This window comes from Varanus komodoensis, unplaced genomic scaffold, assembly GCF_004798865.1.
Source record: "Varanus komodoensis strain SLA01 unplaced genomic scaffold, ASM479886v1 scaffold12, whole genome shotgun sequence".
NCBI lineage: Eukaryota > Metazoa > Chordata > Lepidosauria > Squamata > Varanidae > Varanus > Varanus komodoensis.
Genome location: NW_025335349.1, coordinates 21,292,571 through 21,309,364, shown reverse-complemented (window position 1 = coordinate 21,309,364; position 16,794 = coordinate 21,292,571). Strand labels below are relative to the sequence as shown.

The window sequence follows — 16,794 nt, the reverse complement described above, 5'->3', positions numbered from 1 at the left end:
GGCTGTGTTTTAGAATATTCTCCTTTTTTATACAGTGTTGTTAAAATACATAAACTAGATAAGAAAAAAGAATACCATGCGAATCAATAAATTCACATCCAGAAGACCCATGAAATAAAGACTGGGTCCAGGCAGCATGATAACTCACATTCAAGGGCTGGGTACAGGTCTTGGGAATGTTGTTTAAAAAATGGGTTATCATGTTGTCAGAACCCAGATGCACTGACAAGCCATGGCTTGTTAACCATGAAAAGAACCTATGCTTTGTTGTTGGGTTGAGGGCTGTTCACCATGGTTTGTTATCTTGTAGCAACACAAGAATTCCCATTTCAAAACTGACTCACAGTTCAGTACCAACCCACATTCGACCCATATTCAGTAGTTGAATAGGGGCTATTGTTTTGTCTGACTATCACCAAAGAGTTCAGACAACCCTTGGTGGGAAGTCAGCAGGGGTGTGTGCATATGCATGTGCTCAGGTTACCTCTCATACAAGGCTGTTGCATATTGATGGGTCACTGATGGAAAAGCCTGCCTTCTCAAAGAACCAATCCAGTCTCCATGTAAAACTGGACTTAAAGGAAGGCCTCACTTGAAGAACTAAACTGCGAGGGTTGTTCAAGCAGGAAAGATGTCCATTGACCTAATGGGGATGCAGGCTGTTAGGGCCATTAAAGCGCAAACCAGGCCCTTGAAGTGGACCCAGAAAGGCAAAAAATAAACAAGCAAAAGCAGTGCTGTTTCACCAGCATTTTGCACCAGCTGAAGTTTCCAAACTTCCCCCAAATCACTCCCGTATACAATGCACTTCATCAAGGCTGTCTTCGGAAACAGATAAGAAGGTTCAGTTGGTGGAAAACTCTGCTCGCCTCTTGATGGTTTTGAGTTGGCTAAGTTACTCTTCACCTATTTTGAAACTGCTTTAGAGCCTGGGAAGATGCAGGTATGGTTCCCAGTAGGGTTGAGATGGCCATTCGTCCTTCCAAGACCCAAAACCCTTTCCCATGACCACTGATTGATCAGTGGTTTTCCAGCCTCTGTCCAGCTGTTCTGCCATTCTAAAGGGTTGAAATGCATCTCCTAAGACATAGTAAGAACTTTGAGTTAAAATAAGCTGGCCTTTTGCCTTCATCTCCACCAACTGCCTGGGACGCAACCCCTGAAAGCTTCTTAAAAGGCATTTCAGCCCTCTGTCTGAAAGAGGCTGTACCCTCAACCCCCACCTCGGCTCAAACACTCCTCTGCTAGCAAATGCAACCTGACACCCACTTCTTTCCACATCAAAAATTGGAGTTTGATCAGGGATGTTTCTGCAGCTGTTGGCTTTTTGAAATATTTCTCTATCTCTCTTCATCAGATCAGATTTTGGGGGAGTGGACACAAAGTATTGGCAATATATGGTTAAAATCCAAATACAATAAAACAGTAGCATTAACAACTCTGGAAGTTTAAAATGACAGATTAAAACACACACACATACACACTCCAGAATGAAAGGCTATACAACTGGAAATGTTTGGATGAATACAAATGTCCCAAGAGAACAAAGAAACACAGTCTTGGGATCGTTATAGATACAGTGGTGTGTGTGTTTGAGAGAGAACTTTATTCTTTGAAGTAGCCAGTTGTGGTGCGTTAAATATAGATTTAGAATAGGCGGGTAAGTTCCAGTCCAGTTCCACAGTGGAAAACTGCACTGGAATGTCGCATCGCCTTTGCTTACCATTGCCGCTGGTGTGGATATCTATTTGTGTTCCATTTTGCAGACAGCATAGGCGTCCAAGGTGGTGGACGAATGAAATCCAAAGAGACACAGTGCAGTTAGGGATGTGTTGATGTCAGCCGAATGAGGGCAGTCTTCCCTGGCACCTGGTGTTCGACATGACAATCCAAGTTCGAGGCTGCTCTGCCCACAGGGAGGGGATCGGATGAGCTGCAGATGGATTCAGGGTGAAGATGCCAGCCCTCGCAAGCAGCCATGCCATTCATCTGTCGCATTTTCAGGCCCTTGGCAATTGGTTAGGCCGTCCAGCTTCAAAGCTCTTATTTCCAAAGAAAGTTAGAGAGGTTATACGTCTGGCTGGAAAGAGTAGCTAATGATCACTCCCCCAGTCTGGTGCCCTGTGGCTGGGTGATGCTGGAAGTTGTAGTCCGACACATCTAGGGGGCACCAGGTTAGGGGACAGTGTGCCAGATATTTTCTGTCACTCAACCTTCCTCCGCATCAGCAAAATGTTTGTGCTGCATATTTCTAGACTGTTAGTAGGTGACTGTGCTGACTCCACAGTTTTGTGCAGAGCCTTTGGACGCAGAGACATGCATGCACCTTCATGGGCAGCCCGCAATGTGAATGCTAAATGGAGGTCACCTCCCTCTGAGAGCCGAAGAATCTAGGCACACAGTTCAGGGTGTTTTATCAGTCAGCTGGCCAGAGCAGAACGAATTTTCACTCTGAGGGTGCCCCCCTCCCCCAGGTGCTTTGCAGCTATTGAAAATGTATGGAGCTTTGTCTTTGGTAATTTCCCCCAGTAAGCTTAACAAGAGAAAAGTCAGGGCAGTGCTAAGCTGGCTGCTGAACAGGTTTCTGTCTCAGATAGTGTCCGTGTGAGCAGTACCAGGAGATTTGCTGCTAGACTAAGATAGGAGGCTGCTATTTAGAGATTGCCCAGCTCTTGGCCTTCATTGTCTTTTCCTCCCTCCTCCTCCTCTCCTTCCTTTCATAGGTTGGAGAGCCAGAGGAAACATCAAGTTCGACAGCAGGAGCAGGAACTCAGCTTGGAGCATGTGGAGATCGCACAGCCATCTCCTCTTGTGGCCAAGAGCATGCCCTTTCGCCTCGTGCGCATTGCTCTGCGCACCAGAATGAATTCCCCAAAGGGCAGGAAGGAGAGAGCAAAACTTCCATTGGCTTTAGACCAGGGGTCTCAAACTCAACTTACCTGGGGGCAGTCTGGGTGAGGCTGAGCCGCATCAAGTATTCCACCACGGCGGTGGTGGTGGGCCGCTCATCCCGCGGCCGGCCCGGGCGCCGCCGGCGCTTTGAAGGCCGCAGAGCCCCTTCCCCGTGCCCCACCTGTCCCGGCAATTGGCCCGCAGGCCGCGAGTTTGAGACCCCTGCTTTAGACTGTCAACACAGCTCATGGATGCTCTAAGCAGCCTTCCCCATCCCAGTGCCCTGTAAATGTGTGGATGTCCAATTCCCATCACTTTAGAGTGATGAGAGTTGGAAACCAGCTCACAGGGAAGGCACCAACTGTGCCAAGCCAATACTCTTCAGCCTTTTCAGGCCTAAGGCCGAACTTAAGCCCAAATACGCATTTGGAGACGCTTTTCTCTATTTTTAAGCATATATTTGATATGGTGGTGGTGCTGCATTCTTGACCCATCCCAGGTCGGGTTGGTGGCTCCTAACCCAACAGTAGAAGACCAAAACAATAAAGCTGATAAGGAGAGCAACCTAGTGCCTTCCAGGCATTTTGGATGGCAGCTCCCAAAATCCCTGACCATTGGCCATGTTGGCTAGGGCTGATGGTATCTGTAGTCCAAAATATCCATTGGGCTCCAAGTTGCCTATCCCTGCTCTAAACAAGTCTAAATGTGGATCCCTGCTTTCTTCTTGGAAGGATGTGTGAATATTTCAAGCACATGTGTAGGGGTAACCCCACCCCACCAAACAAATGTGATCAGTCCTGTCCACACTGGAATATTAATATGCAAGTTCCAGTGGTCTGGGGTTTCAAAGCCTTTTCCAATGGTGATTGGAAACTGCATGGTAAGCTTTTTATTTGTCGTACCTCACCATGCAAATCAGTTTTTCTTCCTCCACTGCAAATATATAAAAACATGCAATCCAAAGAGAGGTTCAGTGTGTGGGCTCTCGGGGTAAAAAACATGTAACGAAGAATCCTGTGTACATTCCAGTTTGGCCTGCAACTCATTTCCATCTGTATCCTGGAGCTGGGGAGATCAAATGGTTAAGGCTATTTTGAGAGCTTGTGGCAAAAGCAGCTCAGAAAGGATGGCTTGGAGAAGAGAGGAAAGCCATGAAAAGAAATAGGAATCTGTCCCACTGGTCATCAGTACTAGCAGGTCGCTTACAAGAATCACTCTTGCACTCTGTGTAGAAAATTGTGCAAATCTCAAATATATGTATCAATATATGGAAATGTTTTATATGCATGTAAAAGTTAAGTGGACTTTAAAAATTCAGTCTTTGCAAATTCCAAATAAACTTCCTGGACTAAAGTATGGGATCACAATTTAGTTATCCTTTGGATTTCACACTTCTCCAGATTTTACAGTGCAGATCTTGTCTCAAAAACTGACTTGGAAATGCAAGCTTTGCAACTTTAAAAACCACAGTTTAATGTGGAAATGGGGCAGGATATCCTTATGAATGAACAGTGACATGGACTGGAAATTGCTCGATCCATCACTAGTAAATTTCAACCCATTTTGCAGCCTTTTGCTCACATGTAGGCTATCTGCATGTTAAAGAATGCATATGGCTTTCATGCAAAAATCCCACCGAATTCCTTATATTGTAGTTAGAATTTAGCAGCATGGAACTTATAAATCATATTGTTTGCTCACTTTGTTTTCATTCCGTATACAGCTGGATTCTGAGAACAGACACAGGGTACTGGTTGGCGTGCCAGAATAGGACTAGAAAGACCTATTCTCAAATATACACATTCAGCTCAAAGCCCCCTTTTACAGGGTCTTTGTGAAGATAAAACTGGGAAGGGGAAAACATATACACTGCCTTGAAGAATATATGTAATGTATCTCAGTGTTCATTCTTTTTTTTTTCCTCCCACAGAAATGCCAAAGCAAAAAAAGGGGTAAAAAAGAGCACACAGGGCAAATCAGGGATTAGAGAGGGCAAGTGGAACCCATGAATCTTTGCAGGGCATCCATTGCTAAAACGAATCGATGAATAGCATAAAAGCACAATCAAGACATATACAGGACAAATGCATAGCAAGCAGCATCAGAGTTCCCTTTTTTCATATGAGCCCAGACAGCCTCATTTCTTTCCCAGACCTTTCGGTTTGATTGGGTCATTTTCTCCATTAGTGTCATGTTAGAGAGTTAACTTGCTCGGTTTGGCTGTGATGGGGGTGTTGCCCTTGGTTGTGTTGAATCTCAAGAGCTTTCTGCTGATATTCTCTGCCCATCCTGCAGGTCATGAGCAGTCGCTTCCTGCCGTATGAGAACATTGTCACAGATGCTGTTCTAAGCCTTGATGAAGATACGGTGCTTTCCACCACTGAGGTGAGACTATTTTTCTGTTCAGGCTTGCTGGCTCCTTAGCTCTGCCTTTCCCGACTCATGTTTGTAATATTGTGTGCATTGTGGCTTGGTGCAGGTGTTCAACTAGGCCTGGGCCTATGGGCCCCTTTCCACCAAGATGCTCCCCAGAGACCCAATGCCCATCAGTGCTCTTTTCCCCCTTGGTTAGTCCCATTGGTGAACTGCGGGAAGCCCTGAAATGATGCGTGAAAAAACTTGCCAGCCACTTTTGTTTATGCATCTCTTCACACCTGTTCACAGCCATTACAAAGGCGCTGAAGAGGAACTATTGATGAGAGTATGTGTGTCATTTGGAGTGATTTAGATGGGAAAAGAATTGGCTGGCTTTGAAATGCATCCAAGAACTTGTTTCTAACTGTGCCTATAGTGACATAAACAGGCGCGGATTCCTGCCCTGTTGACTTTGGCCCCAATTATTCTAGAAATCTATCAATGCCTCAGGCAGAGTGTAACCACTTGCCAGATGGGTAGAACTGCAACTGTGCCCCCTTGAGCCCTGCTGGCTTCAGGGTTGGGTTAGGGTTAGGGTTGGAGAGCTTTGGAGACCCTTCAAAAATACATAGATCTTTAGTGTGGTAGAGACCTAAGTCAAGATCTGAAGCTCTCCACCAGAGCTAGGACCTTGGAAGGTCAAGTGGAGAGCTTTCCTTTTCACACTGTTGCCCTGTCCTGAGTATAGGGTAATGGAAACCTATAGAGCAGAGGTCTCCAACTCAACTGACCTGGGGGCCGCTGGAAGTAGAGTCTGGGTGAGGCTGGGCCGCATCAAGTATTCCTCCACCGCGGTGGTGGTGGGCTGCTCATCCCGCGGCTGACCCGGGCGCCGCCGGCGCTTTGAAGGCCGCAGGGCCCCTCCCCCGTGCCCCGTCCATCCCGGCAATTGGCCCGCAGGCTGCAAGTTTGAGATCCCTGCTATAGAGAGAGGGGCAAGTCTAGAGTGCTCCTTCTTCTCAAATCCATATAGATCCTGAACACCTGAGGGGGCTTCTTCTTGACCTTCTGCACTATTACAAAGCTCAAAGGATGGACACACCTTTCCTAAACCCCAGAAGTGAAATCGGGGAGGCAGCTTCACCTCCATGGTTCATAATGGCATTGTATGAGTCACTACACACTGCCAAAAGAGCACCACTGAACTTACTAATGATCAACTATCTAGTGATCTTTATTTGGCATTACACTTCTGTTCCTCCGGGATATGGTCCTTAGTTGGCAAAGAAGGGAGAATGTTGGCTTGGCCCAGCTCAGTCGCTGCTCATGGCACAGTATCCCATCCAGAACTTTGCTCCTCTTCATGTCTGTCAGAAGGAAAATATATTACGTGAAACTGAAAAATATATGCAGGTGATGTGATTCAAGGTCTTTTTACATAGAGGGTTTGGATTCTTTCAGAGCCAGGTTTATGCAGCCCTGATGCTTGCAAAGCAAAATTTCCACCTCGATTCCTGCGTCACTCCCACCCACATACCTGAGCCGAACTGAGCCTCACTTTTTCTCTAAATGAAAGGAGAACCCTTATACTTGAGACTACAGAACTGTTGTGCCAAGACCAAGATTGTGCTCAAGGAAAACACCACAGGGGGAAAAAAACACTGTAGAAAACCAATTTTTACAACTGGGATGAGTATTGATTTCTAGCACCTCTTCCAGCAAAGCAAAGGGGGAAGCCAGCAGCCATTTATATAACACTGCAATATATCGGAAATATATTATTAATGGCAGCTGTGGAAAAGCTTTGAGTTTTTATTGTCCCTTTCGATTTTAGTGCTCTCCTTTTTCTCTTTCTCTGTAGTTTGTTTCTTCTCCCAGCCTCTCTTGTTAAATGGACCATTTCTCCCTTAGAATGAGCAACTGGCATTCTTGCTTCTAAGAGGATAGACGCTCCATTCCATATTTGGAGAGCCATTTGCCCAAGGTTTTCTACAAACCTGTATGTTCCTTCGAGACTATGTGCTCTGGTACCCATACTGGTTTCCTTTCTATTTTCCCCCACTCAGAATTCGAGTCTGGTTATCACCTGCAGGTATGAAAGGCCCTTATGCTGCAAGAATGAAAGACAGGATAACCACCCCACAAAATAAAGATATTTGCTTCCTCAATTAACCTTAATTCTTCAAGGTTAATTCCAAAGCAGTTAACATTGGATATGAAAATAATAGATTCTACTAATAAAGAAACTTGAAAAGGCATCAGTGTGGCTTGTTGGGAGAAGCAGAGTCTGCACACTTCAAACTAGGGCTGCTACAGCGTTTTCTCCACACTGAGCAAATAAGGTTTGATTAGGTAGCAACAGCCAACCCATGGCTTGTATCTGTGTGACAGGGTTGGGGACCTCTTTCAGGTCCGGCACCTACTTAGGTGCCTCCTGGTGCCGCTGGGCCATGCCAGGGATGGACTTGTCATTCTGTTGGTGCGTGAAAGAAGTAAAAGTCTGGTTTTACACTTAGGTGGGTCTCTGCCACCCATAGCTCATCTTCCCACCAACAGAGACTCCACATGGGCAGGACAGGGCATCACTATGTGCAGAGTGCATATTATACTATCAAGACCCCAGCAGTATCCGGTCCTTCCTTCTGCAGTGAGGAACCTACACTGCAAGGTATAAACAGGATCAATTTTGTGAATGAGAAAGAGGATTTGGCTTAGAAGGTCCATTTGGTTTATTCTAATCCTGCTGTGCTTTCATTTCCCTCTTCTGTGGGACATGATGTTGTTCACAAGTAAGCAAATGTCACCATTGCAGTATGTCCTCGTTTTTTACTGGAATCCCAAGATCCACTATCACAGCTTGGTGCAAAAGAGACATATACTTGAAATTGAAGAGAGTACACTGCTTCTGAAATTCCTGGCTTCTGACCATACAGACCCAGGCTCCCAACTTCTCTTCATGGGCATTTCCAGATGCTTTCAAACCCAGTGTCAGGGAACTAGAAACTTACAAAAATTCTCAAGATGTTCAACTCTGCACCTAGTGCCATGTTTTGCTCTTATGCAATGGTGACTGTGATTTCTCAGTATTAGCATTGTTGATTAAATGAATTATTCTAAAGGAACACTTGCAACTGGCCATCCAAAAGAATATGAGTAGAGCCCTGCTTGAATCCACTGAAACCTGTTTAACTGAGCATTCCTCATCCCACAGTGGCCAGCCCCCTGCACCTGGGAAGTCTGAAAGCAGGGCTTGAAAATATTAGTCTGCACCAGCAGTTTGTACCCTAACAAATAGTATTTGATGATATACTGTTTCTGAATTTGGAAACACCATTCAGCCAGCAAGTCTAACAGGCATTAATATACCCCTTTTGCAGCAAAGAGTTGGATCACAATGATAGATGTGAAAAAAAGAAAGAAAGCAGGGAGGAGGTTTTTTCCTATCCCCCTCCCAGGGATTTTTGGAAAAATTAGAGAAAAAAGCTGTTCCCCAATTTTTTTTCTGGGGTTTCTCCAGGTTTTTTTCCCCAAAGCATTCACTTCTCTAATCCAGACTAAGATCATTAAATTGGGGAAACATTGAAACCAATGGGACAAGTTAAACATGACATAGCTTAATTTCCTCTGGAATCGATGAACACGAACTTCACTTAATTTAGCCTGGCTCCAACCCACTGCCTTTAATCACCTTCGTAAAGCCATCTGGGCCACATCTTGTAAGGCAGACAGGAGAGCTGAACCAGAGCCATTGATGACGGGCTTTAATTCCCTGGATTCCTCACCTCACTTTCAAAGAACAGAAAGCAAGACCGTGTGGCTCAATATTGCCCAGTTTAACATTGGATAATATTTTCCAGTTAGAAATCTGCTTTCCAATTTGCATGATACAACCTGGCAAAACCCCACATGAGTTCCTATTTTCATTCATTTTTTACCGTTAATGAAGGTTTTGCCCTTTTCATTCATAATGAAATGAAGTATTAAGGCTTTTATTCCTGAAAGTATGAGTCCAAAACTGCCTGGTGGGCAGAACATGTATGTTCCTCATAATTAGAAATCAGTGTGTGTTTAGAGAGAGCAGACAAGAGTCTGGCAGCTACGATGAATTTCCCCTTCCCTCCAACCCTAATTCTGCATCGCATCTGTAAATCAGCTTCAAAGGAAAGTTGTCCATGGGTAGGGGACTCTGTAGAATGCATCTTCTGAAGCAGCATTGAACACTGGGTAATCTCCAGAGGCACTCCTGGTGCCCCCAGCAAAGGAAGGTAAAACAGGGGACTACAACACAGAGGCTTTTCTTGTTTTCAGCTACCCTCCCCAAAGTGACTTCCTGGGCATCATTCACATTTATCTTTGCAGCACTGCACAAAGACTGTTCTTTTCCCCAGTCCTATTAAAGACCTAAGGTTTTTAGGTCTAGGTTTGGGGATCATTTCATTAATTCTTATGCTGCTGTTGTTTTACACTACGGTGTACTTTATTGTTTTAAATAAGTGTATTTTTTGATATTTTAACTGCTCATGAAGCATTCTAGTCTTCTATCTGTTTGTGATTTACCCAGAGGACACTGGTTATTGGGCAAATTAAAAATATAATAAATTAACATTTCTGTGTGGTGGCGCCACGCCTATGGAATGCGCTCCTGAGAGAGGTGTGCCTGGCGCCATCGTTATTTGTTTTTTGGCACCAGGATAAGACCTTTTTATTTCAGCAATATTATAATAAGTTTTAATATTGTATCCTATATGTTTTTAACTGCAGCCAGTGTGGGTCGACAATTTATTCATGTTATATTTTATTTTATTGTATTTCATTTATGTAAGCTGTCCTGAGGCTTTCATGACAGGACAGCATATAAATATTTTAAATAAATAAATAGACAGACCTTCGTTGGGTATGAGTGGGTGCTCTGTACAGAACAAAGGAAGCAAATTCCCCTCCCCTTAGAAGACAAGCGTTCAACTCAGATGGAGCAACTTTGGAAGGAAGATGGCCAGAGTAGTACGGAGAGAGTTTTGGGCATCAGTTTAGTGCAAGAACATGAGCAACCCACAAAAGCACCGTAGGGAGATAGCTCTGGTGCTTACTGGTAGCGCTAAGACTTTCCTTCAAACATTGGATCGTAGTGTTGGAGGTCATCTAGGTCAGTGGATCTGCAGTGCAGGATGCAATTACAGCATCTCTGAGAGTTGATTGTCTGACTTCTGCTTAAATACTTCCAGTCAAAGCAAGAGAGCCAGGGGTAGAACATCTTTTGTGTGCAAGTTTCTGGCAGCAGCTCTGTGCTCTTTGTAATGTTGTCATTCCTCCTTCAGTCTGTGCATGCTCTCTGTCTGCTTCACATGTACCTGATGCCCATGTGCTATGTGGTGTCAGAGGTGGGGCTGGCTGGCACAGCTGCATCCCCACTCATGCTTTGACTGGATGATTGTGTAGGTTCATTTGCAAAGAGCTGTTGACTGCAAGGCATCATATATGTTAGGCTCAATTCACACTTAATGCTAAACCTTAAATGTACGGTTTGGGAGTGGGCCACAAGATCAGTTATTCTGCTCCCTGTTACATTCACCAGCCAGGCTTAAACTGAACCTTTACTTTGGCAAGCCCTGATGAACCTTTAGTTCTCAAAGTGAGCTTAACAGTATGCACATCTTTCTTTTTAATTCAGGTTAGGAACATGGGAGGCTGCTGTAGAATCAGCCAGGCCATGGATCCAGCTCACCCTGTGTTGTCAACACCACCTGGCTTCCAGGCAGAAATATTTCTGGATTGAACCTGTATGCAAAGCATGTGCCACAGGCACCCTGCTGAGCTTAGCAATGGGCAGCCACATGTAGCATTGAAATTGTATAGCATCCAGGGAGGGGATATTGAAATGATAGTGGAATCCCTGAACTTTTGGACACTTTGGGGCAGTAAAGATTACTGCTGGATCTCTTAGAGTTTTACTGTGGAATAATTTTGAATTTTGTACCACCCTAAAACCCCGATCAAGTTATTTATGGGCAGTTCATAAATGTTACAGATAAATAAAAATCCTTTGGCCGGCTCTTGATTTCTAAACATGTACCAGTGTTAGGCGTGTGAGCCGTCGACAGGATCCTTTGTTGTTTTACTGCCTCCACTAACACAGCTTTCGTTCTGCAGTTTAATTTTAGTTCTTTCAAGAAAACAGATGTCAGATTTCATAGCAAAGTGTCTTAAGGTGACCACTGGTTCCTAGATGTATTGATGATTTGGATGTGGTCAGAGCTGCTGCTGAAGGAACCATTTTGTCCAAATTGCCTTCTGACTGAACAAGAGAACATGTTATATAGAGGTCCTGTAAATACAGATAAATGCAGTTCACATGGCTTGAAGCAACTTGAAAGATGACCAGTTCCAAAGCTGCTTACTCCAGTAATTGTGTGGTCCTTCATTTCCCCCAAATACCTTTCAGTATTGAAAGGTCACATAAGAATTAGAGGAGGGAAGAGAGCAATGCTTTTTCTCTCCCCCACCTCTTTCTGAGTGCAAGGTGCAAGGACTGGTACAAACATCCCTCCCTAATGCTACACCTTAACTTGAAGTTCCCATAAAACGGGCTCAATAAAACAACATGTGTGTCCTCATAGAGCATCTGTACCTCAAGGGTTCTGTGGACCTCCGGTTTCTCACAGAAAGACAGCCAGAGAAGGGCATCAAGGGATCCATGGTAGGCAGTCATCTCCACGAACTGTCTTGTTCCACACCCAGGGAAAAGCTTAAGGAAGCTTTTTGAGCAGAGTAGGGTGGGAAAATAATGGGCTCTGGAATTCCCTTCTGTTGCAAAAATCATGTTTTCCACTCCTCCCATGCAGTAATAAGAGGAGACCCCACCCCAATGGATAAATGGAGCAATTTTCTCATTCACTCCAGCAAACTATACATTTCCCATATGCACACAATTCTCTAGGAGTAGTAAACTTTTGCTTCGCAAAAAGTCGTGCCTGCAAAAATGTTAATGTGATTCTCTGGAGCTCTAGGCTCCTGTTAACAGGAAAACATTAAAATGTGCATAATTACAGGGCAAAATGTCAAGCAGTCAGTTTAATTTACTGATGAATACAGAGAATTAATGTTTTGCAACAGTTCCAAGATTGCAAATTATGAATTAGTGAAAAGGTAATATTTTGTTTTGCTGACATTTTTGAGACTATTTGATTACTGCTTGCCACATATGGTCTGTTTGCTTTTTCTTGCCTGCAGGTGGATTTTGCCTTTACTGTTTGGCAGAGCTTCCCAGAGAGAATCGTAGGCTACCCGGCCCGGAGCCATTTCTGGGACAACACTAAGGAAAGGTGGGGGTATACATCAAAGTGGACGAATGACTATTCCATGGTATTGACTGGAGCTGCTATTTACCACAAGTAAGAATTGGGGTCCTCTTTTGTACTGAAAACCAGTTTTGAAAGGCCAACCAACAGGAAACCCTTTTTTAAATGGAGCTTAGGTATGCTTCTGTATTTAACTGGGGAAACTGGACCCTATTTAGGCATTCTAATTCCCATGTGAGTAGAGTCAAACAATGTGGACAAATGCATCCGTCCGGTCCTTACACTGCCTTCCACCATATGAGCAATTGCCTCGACTGAAGCGGAGCTGTAAACTGGCAAGGTTCTTTGCCAGCCCAAAGTTGCGTTTAAGGGATGCTTCATTAGGCTGATGTGTGATGCAGTGCTATACATGTTTACTCTGTAGGCAAGCACCACTAAGTTCAGAGGAACTTCCTCCGGCGTAAGTGAGGATACGATTTGAGGCATGTTTTATTTTTAGCAAATGTATGTTGCAACTAGGATATTTGGGGTTTGTATTCAAGGAAGAGAGAGAGACAGTCACAACTTTTAAAAAGATCAAAGGGTGATCCTCTTCTAAGAATCTGGATTGCAATGGTATACCACATTCAGTTGTGCAACTCTGAAAAAGAGTTCAGACTTTTAAAATAGTTGCTGAAACAGATGTTATAAGGCCCAGTCATGTACCCTGTGAGCAAACAGAAGTTTAACAATTTAAACAAGAGCAGCATCTTGACATTCTAACCCCTTTGATGATTCAATGATTCAGCCCTAACAAATGATTCCCATGTTAAACTAAACGTTCCTGTGATGAGATTCTCAGTTTCTCATGCCCATTTCATTACAGACGGTTTGGTCACAGAGGTGATTTCCCATGTTTTATGTCTGCCGTGGGGGAGTGTGCACAACTTTATCTATCTCTTTGTTTACAATAGGTACTGCTTAATCAATTGAAATGCTTACTGTGTGACTTAGCCTCCTGGGTAATTTAGGACCCTGAGCTTCCAGAATTCTGAATCACGAGGGCTGGAGGTCACACATAGAAAGCAGACGTCTTTCTGCAGGCATCCGTCCCCTCTCCAACTTAAGCAGGGCCATGGGGATGAGGGCAGAGCTGAGGGAGGCAGTAGGCGAAGGAGGTGTCCTCATATCCTCATGTGACTCCGAAAGGGCATGGCCAACATTTTATTCAAACCATGTTCCTAATACCCACACGCAGAATATCAAAATAGTGGGTGAGGGGAGATTAATTGGTACAGAGGAGGGAAGGCCGTAGAGAATTAAGTACACGGCTACATTTCACTTTGACTCAGTGCACCTGATCCAATGAAAGGTGAAATGAGCAGGCCTTACTCTTTAAGGAGCCTTGGGTCACTTTCAGTTTTGCTGCTGCAATCAAACCTTGTCTCTGGTTTCCCACAATAAGTCGCTCCGTAATCTCTGTGTGTACACCTGGAACACAATATCTCCCTTAAAGAAAGGGTTCAGGAACTGTTTTAGGAAGGGGGCCCTCAGTCCGAGAAGTCCCATGAGAGCTGATTTTCACTGGTGGGAAGGGAAAGATACCTTCACATGCTCAGGGATTCCTTCTTTCATTCTCCTCATCCTAGTGATGAGACTTGGCTCTGTTTTAAAAAATAAAGTATATTTAGGTGGAACCAAAATTTATTTTAAACCTTCCAAAAATTTTGTTACCTCTCCATTATTTGTTCTTGCATTATACTGTTTTTGAAAAGAAAATCTTGTTAAAAGACCAAGGGAGATTCTGGAAGGATGCGGTTTTGAGTTTCTGTTAGTGTATAATGGCTTTAATTCCCAATGTCAGTATCTGGTAGTCATTATTGTGTTTTTCTCACTCTCTTTGAAGTCTCTTGCACTCTAAAAAGCAGTCTAAATGTTCCCTCTCATGGGGCAATAATAGACTTCAAAGAAGTCCCCAAATTCTTCAAAGGGCCTAAGTCAAAATGCCCTTTGGCTTCAGGGAATGGTGAGTGGGTCCCAGCCAACTTAAGGATTGCATTAACTGACCATCAAAAATGTCCCATCAGCTACACCCGCCACTGGTATGTTCCTTGTAATTCAGGGTTATTTGTGAGTACACATGTGCAGTTCTTGGGAAAGCAGAAGAATGGATGCATAAGTGCCACAATTGTGGTTCAAGTGAGTTGTCAACATCCTGATTTCTCTTTCCCCCTCCCTTGAAGAACAAGACTGGAATCTCATCCTTGTTAAGCTCGTATTAGGAGAAGCTGTGAAGCCAGTAATTGGATCTTCTTATGGGTCCTCAACTGGCATTCTTTAAGCCAAGTTTCCTCCCTCCCAAGTACTTCATGTTGTTGTTAGTCGCAAAGTCGTGTCCGACCCATCGCGACCCCATGGACAACATTCCTCCAGGCCTTCCTGTCCTCCACCATCCCCCGGAGTCCACTCAAGCTCACACCAACTGCTTCAGTGACTCCATCTAGCCACCTCATCCTCCGCCGTCCCCTCCTTCTTTTGCCGTCTATTGTTCCCAGCATTAGGCTCTTCTCCAGGGAGTCCTTCCTTCTCATTAGGTGGCCAAAGTTTCATCTTCAGTATCTGGCCTGAAACTCAAATACTTTGGCCACCTAATGAGAAGGAAGGAAGTACTTCATACTAACTCTTTAAACGTCCCCTCATTGCTTGCTCAATTTTCTTAGGAATGACAATAGACTTTCAGGTCAAAATAGACACTAGTGATGAGGCAGCTTCCTCTATTTCTGTACCATCTGCAAATGTGATGACATCTTTGCCACCTAAGTGGACTTTTAAGAGCCATGCAACACTATCTGATGCATGTTTACTCTAAAAAAGAAAACCTCCCCAAGTTCGGTGGGGCTTACTTCCAGGTAGGTATGCAGTATTAGAATCTTACTAAGGGTGCTTTTGGCTTCTTGGCAGATATTATCACTACCTGTACACTCATTACCTGCCTGCCAGCCTGAAGAACATGGTGGACCAACTGGCCAATTGTGAGGACATTTTGATGAACTTTTTGGTGTCAGCGGTGACAAAGTTGCCTCCAATCAAAGTAACACAGAAAAAACAGTATAAGGAAACCATGATGGGGCAGGTATGTGTTTTGGGTCTACTTTAACCTCCTTGTGTCAAGATTTATTGTCAATATTGTAAGCTACTGAATGTCCATTTTGAAGGAAATTAGGTTGGCTCACTCATACAGAACCAATTGCTAAGAGAGTTATAATCAGGTGCAAAGAAATAAGGAGAGAGAGATGCGTTTGTGAAGGGGTCTATTCCAAGTCTACCAGTGAGAAGCAAAGGTTGGCTTGGCATTTTCCATCCCATCTTGGCTGCCACCTGACTTCTGTAATGGCACAATTCAATAAAATAACTGTGATGCTAGCATTTTGTCCTTAGATGCTAACTTCAGGTATCATGTCCATCAGCCTTCTCCAATCTGGTGACCACTGGATGTTTTGGACTTCAACTCCCATCAGTCCCAGCCATGATGGTAAATAGTAAGGACAGAACTGCTGGGAGCTGTGCCAGACTGGGGAAAGCTGATTTAAACTGTGTGTGAAATCTACCTTGAAAACCCTTGCTTCAGTCAAATATAGTGGAGAACAAACACGTTTGTCAATTAACATTCTGTCCTTTAGGAGGACTTGATTACCACCCAGCTTTCCAGTCACAAATTACTTTCTAGACACTAGCATGTCTCACAGCTCCCATGTTCCTGTGTTAACCTTTTGGGACCCATCAAGCCAAGGAAATGATCCACTTCCTTACCTTTGAAAAACTTGCTTACCTGGCTCAGTGGTGGCCATTCTTAACTGGGACAGGTGGAAGACCATTTGCAAGTCTAAAATAAGCCCTAGTTCTTTTTTGTTTTGTAGGAGCCCTGCATTTGTATGGATCTAGTCAACCAGAATAATTGTGTTGTTCAAAAATAACCTGCCACTGTCATAATGGGAATGGAGGCATGTTCTCAAAGTGTGCTGCAACAGATGCGTCTTTCTATTTTTGAAATGATTATTTCGAGTCCCTTCCTATAAGAAAATGAGAAGACGGCTTTAGAGTTGTCTCTCTGCCACCCCAAAATGATTGGGAAGTTGATGGCAGGGATGCAAAGTGTGGTTTGGGAAAGCAGCTTTTCCCTTCCCAGCTTTGCTAAATCTTAAGGGCGCTGCCCGCAGATAAGACACGGAGTCTTTAAAACTGGAACTGTGCCCTGACTTGGCTTTCGTCTGGT

The 16,794-nt window shown here is 44.2% G+C and overlaps 1 protein-coding gene across 1 annotated transcript in view; it reads left to right on the top strand.

The window, feature by feature from the left end:
* Positions 1-16,794, top strand: part of EXT1 (exostosin glycosyltransferase 1) — a 252,616-nt gene that overhangs the window by 233,891 nt on the left and 1,931 nt on the right. Inside the window, exons 8-10 of the mRNA XM_044421813.1 lie at positions 5,188-5,277; positions 12,475-12,635; positions 15,483-15,654. Coding sequence (XP_044277748.1) covers positions 5,188-5,277; positions 12,475-12,635; positions 15,483-15,654 — 423 coding nt within the window. The remainder of the gene's footprint in view (positions 1-5,187; positions 5,278-12,474; positions 12,636-15,482; positions 15,655-16,794) is intronic.